Source organism: Herpailurus yagouaroundi, unplaced genomic scaffold (assembly GCF_014898765.1).
Source record: "Herpailurus yagouaroundi ecotype Mexico unplaced genomic scaffold, PumYag 214, whole genome shotgun sequence".
NCBI lineage: Eukaryota > Metazoa > Chordata > Mammalia > Carnivora > Felidae > Herpailurus > Herpailurus yagouaroundi.
Window position 1 is genome coordinate 1,096,130 of NW_024412445.1, and position 7,036 is coordinate 1,103,165.

At 66.7% G+C, this 7,036-nt stretch overlaps 2 protein-coding genes across 12 annotated transcripts in view; one reads left to right on the forward strand and one right to left on the reverse strand.

Annotated features, from left to right (window-relative positions):
- CCM2 (CCM2 scaffold protein) overlaps positions 1-2,926 on the forward strand; it is a 24,373-nt gene extending 21,447 nt beyond the window's left edge. For all 3 annotated transcript variants that reach the window (XM_040455003.1, XM_040455001.1, XM_040455002.1), the window contains exons 7-10: positions 399-456; positions 599-737; positions 1,580-1,718; positions 2,498-2,926. In XM_040455003.1, coding sequence (XP_040310937.1) covers positions 399-456; positions 599-737; positions 1,580-1,718; positions 2,498-2,778 — 617 coding nt within the window. In that variant the 3' untranslated portion in view covers positions 2,779-2,926. The remainder of the gene's footprint in view (positions 1-398; positions 457-598; positions 738-1,579; positions 1,719-2,497) is intronic.
- Positions 2,927-4,569: 1,643 nt separating this feature from the next.
- The window catches only part of NACAD (NAC alpha domain containing), a 12,777-nt gene continuing 10,310 nt past the window's right edge, over positions 4,570-7,036 (reverse strand). For all 9 annotated transcript variants that reach the window (XM_040455009.1, XM_040455008.1, XM_040455012.1 and 6 more), the window contains 7 exons: positions 6,006-7,032; positions 5,750-5,877; positions 5,600-5,674; positions 5,197-5,343; positions 4,975-5,124; positions 4,750-4,872; positions 4,570-4,662 (listed from right to left, as the gene is read on the reverse strand). In XM_040455009.1, coding sequence (XP_040310943.1) covers positions 4,648-4,662; positions 4,750-4,872; positions 4,975-5,124; positions 5,197-5,343; positions 5,600-5,674; positions 5,750-5,877; positions 6,006-7,032 — 1,665 coding nt within the window. In that variant the 3' untranslated portion in view covers positions 4,570-4,647. The remainder of the gene's footprint in view (positions 4,663-4,749; positions 4,873-4,974; positions 5,125-5,196; positions 5,344-5,599; positions 5,675-5,749; positions 5,878-6,005; positions 7,033-7,036) is intronic.

Genomic DNA, 7,036 nt, shown 5'->3' on the forward strand with positions numbered 1-7,036 from the left:
CTGAACGGGGGAGGGGCAGAGAGAGAGGGAGACACAGAATCGGAAACAGGCTCCACGCTCTGAGCCATCAGCCCAGAGCCTGACGCGGGGCTCGAACTCACGGACCATGCCGACCTCTGGGATTCAATTCCTCATCCAAAGGGAGCAACACAGCCTCGAGGACGCTGCTGGCGCCCCCAAGTTGCGTTTCCCTTATCCTTGGCCACTGGGGAGCACTCTTCAGGTGCCCCCTTGGTGCGTCCTCCGAGGCCAGAGCCTTGCACTCAGGCCCAGACCTGCAGCAGGTGGTGTGGCTCAGGACCCCCCAGGAGGGGCCCGCGTCTTCTGCCAGGTGCTGGGCCGCCGGTCTCCGTGCCCCCTCCCCATGTAACCGGCAGCCTCTTCCGCACTCCCTGCAGACGACTCTTCCACCAAGGTGGACGTGAAGGAGCCGTATGAGACGGAAGTCGGCACGTTGTGAGTACCCCGCCCACTGCCCCTCGCTCCTGTCAGCTGCCCGGACTGCCATGCTGGGCGTCCCCTGGCCGTCATTGGGCCCCCGTGGGGCGTGGCGGGGCAGAGGCGGGGAGCCGCGTGCCCATGGCCCCTGTCCTTGCAGCTCCTTCCCCGAGTGCGCGCACGCAGGCGGCGTGTCGCCCTTGTCCTTCTGTATGCAGACGGCGCCCCACTCCAAGACGGTCAGTGAGAGCGAGCTGAGCGCCACTGCCACCGAGCTGCTGCAGGACTACATGCTCACGGTGCGCCTAAGGGGGGCGGGGGGGGGATGCGGGGAGCAGGGACAGGGGACCCTGCTGGTGACCTCGTGTGCTTCTCTGTGTGCCCGCACCCTTAGGGCGCGCTCATGGTCAGAGGAGGGCTGCCGGGTGGGCTCCTCGTGGGTCTCAGTCAGCGTTCCCCTCCCTGTAGGAGGACGGCAGCTGCGGGGCAGAGGGGAGGATCAGCAGCTGCGGGGGCGGGGGGAGGACAGTGGCTGCGGGGGTGGACATTGGCTGCAGGGGGGTGAGGGGGAGCGGGTGCTGAGGCGGGGGCCCACGGCTGTGTGGGGGGGGGGACAGAGGCTGCAGGGGGGAGGACCATGACTGTGGGGGAGGATAGCGGCTGCAGGGAGGAGGACCGCAGCTGAGTGTGGGAGGACAGAGGCTGCAGGGGGGAGGAATGCGGTCATGTGTGTGTGGGACGACCACAGCTGTGTGTGGGGTAGGACCGTGGCTGTGTGGAGGAATTCAGCCGTGTGTGGGGGGAGGATTGTGGCTGTGGGAGGGAGGACCACGGCTGTAGGGGGGAGGACTGCAGCTGTGTGTGAGAGAGGACAGTGGCTGCTGTGGGGAGGAGCACAGCCGAGTGTGGGGTGACAGCGGCTACAGGGGAAGGACCGTGGCCGTGTGCTGGGGAGGATCGTGGCTGCGTGGGGGAGGATCGTGGCTGTGTGTGTGGATCACAGCTGTGTGTGTGGGAGGATGGCGACTGCAGGGGGGAGGACCATGGCCTTGTGTGTGGGAGGATCGCGGCCGAGTGTGGAGGGAAAGGGGCTGAGGGGTTTATGGCGGTGCCGCTCATCCCCGCCCCCCTCCCCTGGCAGCTGCGCACCAAGCTGTCCTCGCAGGAGATCCAGCAGTTCGCGGCGCTGCTGCACGAGTACCGGGATGGGGCCTCAGTGCATGAGTTCTGCATCAATCTGCGCCAGCTGTATGGGGACAGCCGCAAGTTCCTATTGCTGGGTGAGTCCCGCAGGGGTGCGGCTGAAGTGTGGGAGGCTCCATTGAGGATGGGCTCAGGGTGGGTCGGCCCGGAGGGCTCTTTCCGTTGACTGGCAGGACCTGCCCACGGGAGCCAGACTGAGGAAGCCGGGACTGTGTGCGTGGTCAGAGCAACTGCTAGGGGTGGGGGGGCTTCCTCCAAGAAGGTGGCACTTGAGTGGGTTTTGGCGGGTGACTAGGAGTTCGCTGGGTGGAGAAGCGAAGGCACCACTTCCAGGTAGAAGGACCTGCCTTTGTTGAGACGCTGGCCCTGAGCTCAGGCGGTGGGTGGGTGACATGTGGCCCTACACGCCTACTATGCACACCCTGTGGGATGACGGCCTTGGCTGTGTCTTCTGAACCCTGAGCCCGGAGAAGGCAGCCGGTGATGTGGGCTCTGCCCCCCACTGTCCAGGGAGGGTGCACTTGTTCAGGCTGCCACCTGGCACATCCAGCCCGAGCTCTCGCCGACCCCCAGCCTCCCCGCCGGGGTCAGTTACCCGTACCCCCCTCCCCCGCCCCCATGTTCCTTTGTGTCTGGTCCTCGCACGGAGGAGTGGGTGGTGCCGGGGGAGGTCCGCCCACCCTCTCTGTTCTGCACTCAGAGGCCTGTGAGCAGCCGCAGCCAGAACCAGGCAGGGATGGGAGGCCAGCCACCTGCTGCAGAGCCAGGACCTGCCGGCGCTCCCCCTGCGTCTGTTGGGCCAGGGGGGCGGGGCTGGACACGGGGCAGGAGCCTCAGGCGAACCCTGTGTCCACAGGTTTGCGGCCCTTTATCCCGGAGAAGGACAGCCAGCACTTCGAGAACTTTCTCGAGACCATCGGGGTGAAGGACGGCCGGGGCATCATCACCGACAGCTTTGGCAGGTACCGGCGGGCGCTGAGCTCCACCTCCACCTGCACCTGCCCTGGGAACAGGGCCACGGGCAGCTCGGACGACCAGTCTGCGCCCTCGGAAGGGGACGAGTGGGACCGCATGATTTCGGACATCAGCAACGACATCGAGGCTCTGGGCTGCAGCATGGACCGGGACTCGGCCTGACCCTCTACTGTGAAGGACGCGCCCTGGGGCGCCGGTGCACGGGCCTGTCCCTGGAGGGATCCTGGGGGTCCCTTCGGTTTTGCACACGAAGTTCCTGTCGAAACCCTCAGAGACCTTCAAAGAAGTTTACTGCGATGTGAACGATTCATCCGTGGTCTTGGTGTGCTTGTGATCTGGTGGGTGGGGGGCTGGGGGCCTGGGGTGGCTGCCCTTTGGCTCTTGGGGCAGCAGGTGCTGGTGTGACCCCTCACCTGAGTCCCTGGTTCCTTGGTCTCCCTGCTGTCACAGGTGGTCCCACCCCAAACCTGTCCCCCTTTCTCCACCCTGAGAGCCCAGGGTCCTGGTTTTCAGGGGGCCATCGGCACTGCGTCCTAGGTCTTTCTTGGCTGGGCCCCTCCTGTGCCCTTGGCACATGGGGAGGCAGCAGGGGTGACCCACCCTGGGGTCGGGGCCTGGAGATTGTAGTGCAGGAGGGTCAGGTGGAGAGCCCCTCCTCACCCAGGAGATGCCTCTGCCCGGGGAGACCCCTGGCAGCATGTGCAAGAAGCTCCAGGCTGAGCTGGGTGGGTGCTGGGTCCCCAAGGAGGGAGGAGAGGGCCCTCAGCTTCCAGGGAGGCAGGGGTCCCGGCAGCAGGTTGGGATGCGAAGAGGGGTCTCATTCTTGGCTCTGGCCTGGGCTGTCTGGGAGCTGGTCGTGGGCCTGGGCAGGCAGAGCTAAGGGGACATCCAGTCGGGGCCAGCCTCTCCCCAGCCCACTATGGGTCTGAGTGGCCATAGCGGGGGTGGGGGAGGTGGCTACATGACAGGCCCTGGCCTAAGTGTCCTGTGTGGACGGCAGGAACGGCTCCCTCCCCTCTGCGGGCCCCGCTCCCATGTGGCCCCACTCAGCGGGTCCCTGGACTTTGGAGAAAATGTGGAGAGGCTGCATGGCCATTCCGGGCACAGTGAGGGGCCAAGGAATTTGGGGACCCACTGCCCCAGCAAATGCCTTTCCGCAGCTGATCATCCAGAGCCCCTGGGTCTGGGGGTTCCTTCCCGAAACTCCCATCCCCAGGCCCGCGCCTTCGTGACTGCCCATATTCTCTGGGCAGGTGAGGTACCCTGGACATAGGTGGGCCTCCTCCCTGGGAGACGGGGGAGGACTCCCACCCTCCAGAGACACGTGGGGACAGAGCCCCACTTGGGGGTGGACACAGGACCCCCATTCTGTGGGACATGTGGGAACAGAGCCCTGACCTCTGGGGACACAGGGAGAAGACACCCACCCTCTAGGGACACAAGGAAGCCACCACCTCTGGGACATGAGCAGGTAGGACCATCACCCTTTAGGAACACAGGGGATAGACCTCCATCTCTGGGTCACTGGGGGAGGACCCCCACCCTCCGGGACACAGAAACAAAGCCCCACCTTCTAGGGACACGGCACCCTCATTCTCTGGGGATAAGGGATAGACCCCGTCCTCTGGGATGTGTAGGCAAAGATCCCTGTCCTCTGGGGACATGAGGGGAAGACCCCCACCTTCTGGGGTATATGGGAACAGAGCCCTGCCCTCTGGGGACAGAGGGAGAGGACACCCACCCTCCAGGGGCACGGGGAGGTCACATTTCTGGGACATGAGCGGGTGGGCACACCAGCCTTTACGAACACAGGGGACAGACCTCTACCCTGTAGGACTTGGGAGGGGAGACCCTCCCCTCTCCTGGGGCTCTGCATGGGTCCAGGAAGTGTCTCCCCTTCACAAATGCCATGTGGCCGCAGCCTGCCCGGGACTTTGGAGCAAGAGCAGAGGCTCTGAGGAGACACCCATTTATTGAGCAGCACAGCTGGGGGTGGGGATGGATCCGTGGTGGGCGGGTGGTGGGCGGCGGCTACATGGTGAGCTCCTGTGGGAAATGCAGAAAGACAGGGCAGGCTGGGGAGGTGCCCGGCAGGGCCAGCGACAGGGGTCTGGGAAGGGGCCGGCCGCTCACCATGATGGCGTTGACGATGTCACTCTGGTTGTCCCTCAGGGCCCGCACGGCCCTGGCCCTCGACACGTTGGCCTGCGCCATCACCAGCTCGATGTCCCGGAGCTCCAGCCCTGCCTCGTCCACCTGGGCGGGGTGGGGGGGAGGTGAGCAGGCAGGTTCTGGGGCTGCCCCCTCCCCGGGAAGAGCCCCGAGAACTCCTGGCCCCCCTGTGTCCCTGGGCCTCACCTCCTCCTCCTCTTCCTCCTCCTCCTCCTCCTCACACTCGGGCCTCACTAGCGGCCCCGGCGTGGATTCGGGAACCAGGGTGGAAGGCTCCGTGGGCACTTTGAACTTCTCGGCGGCGGCTCTGTGCACCTGCTGGGACAGGTCCTCGATCTGCAGCAGGGGGCACGGCTGTCAGCCAGGCCCCCGCCCCGAGTCCCCGCCCCCACCCCGGGCCGGCCAGACCTTGGCTTCCCCAAAGACCACGTAGGTGTCCGAGGCCGGGCTCTTGAAGACGTCAGGCTTGGCGATGACAAAGAGGATGTTCTTGGACTTCTGGATGGTGATCCTGGTGACCCCCTGGATTTGCCGCAGGCCCAGCTTGGACATCGCCTGGGGGCACAGTGGGCTCAGACCGGGGCATTGGCTGGGGGGGGTTCCCAGGCTGGGGTGGGGGGGCGGCATGCCGACGGGGGAAGGGGGGCTCTGCCGCCGACTCTGGGGGACCCTCTGTGGGCTTTGGGCCCACCCTGCCCCGGGCGTACATGGGGCCCCAGCTGCGCACCGGTGTCCGGGACTGCGTTTACTCGACGGCTCGTTGGCCATTGGCTCTGAGGGGTCCCCTTAAGTGGCCGGCTCCCCCACCCACCTTTCGGGCCTTCTTCTCACTGCGACTCTGCTTGGCTTTGGCGACGGTCTCCTCGCTGCCACCGCTGGCCGGGGCCTGGGGAGGACAGGGTCTGAGCCCCTGAGTGGGGGGTGCCCTTCCAGGGGTGCGCCCTCCCCCCTGGCCAGGCACCTGAGCCGGGCACTGTGCGCCCTGCGCTCCCGACAGTTCCTGCTCCTCTGGTTCTGCCGACGACTCCCCATGGCTGTCGGAGTGCTGGGCTGATCCCTGGCCGGATCCCGGGGCCCTGGGTGGCAAGTCTGGGGAGGGGGGAGGTGTGAAGAAGGCCTCTGCCTTCTGACTTGGCCCCATGGCCCGCCCACCCACCCACTCTGGTGCCCCGCTCAGGACTGCGCTCCTGCCGTGTCCTCCCCTGCCCCCCACTCACCTTCCTCCAGGCTGTCCTGGTCATCCTGCTGCTCGGCGGCTGGGAGCCCTCGAGGGCCAGGAGGCACTTGGCAGGGGGGCGAGAGCCTCCAGGCCTGGTCTTTGGCATGGGTGTCCCCCACAGGGGCCGTTTTGGGGCTGAGGAGGGGGGAGTGGGGCGGGAGGCCTACACGATGCCCGGCCCCTGGAGGCTTTGTGGTTCCTGAGAAGGCAGCTGCCGCCCGCTGGGCTCCTGCCCGTGGTGGTTGGAGGCCCGGAGAGCCCGAGGGCTCCTTGCCCTCCACTGAGTCTTCCCTGGGGCCCTGGCAAGGGCAGGGAGCAAGGAGTGCCTCTGTGGGGACACGGGGAGTAGAGGGCTCAGGGCCGAGGACCCTGTCCCGGGGCACGCTGGGCGGGCCTCTGGCAGGGCTCTCCAGGGACTGTGCTGGGGACGAGCTGGGGGCTCCTGGTGCCACCTGCGCCCACGTTCCACTTCCCGGGCCCGGCACGGGCTCCCGCTGCAGACAGGGTGCTGGTGCGTGTGGGGTAGGCTCTTTGGGGCAGCCCCTGCCTGGCCTGGGTGCGGACCTCAGTGGGGACTCTGCAAGGGAGCCCGGCCCGGCCTCCGAGGTCACAGCAAGGGGAAACCCGAGCCCCTGGTTTGCTCTTTGGCCTACCTCAGGGTGAGCGGCAGGATGTGCCCTCCTAGCCCCCTGGGGTGCTGGCTCAAGGCCTCCAGCCCGGCAATTCTCACCCCCTAGGGCCTCCTTCCGGGCTGAGCAGGGCCCAGCTGTGTGGGCAGTGCGCACACGGGCCCCGGGATGGGTTCCCTGCTCAGGTGCCAACAGGACCGCCACTGCTTCCTCTCCAGCAGAGACAGGAGTGGGTGGGGCCATGGCCTCCCCTGCAGGCTCAGGGCGTTCTAGGGCCTCTCTGGCAGGTTCTGGAAGTTCTGGGGCTGCTACGATAGGCCGAGGGAGTTCCAGGACCTCTGTGGCAGGCTCAGAATGTTCCAGAGCCTCCGTGGCAGGCTCTGGGTGTTCCGGGGCCTCC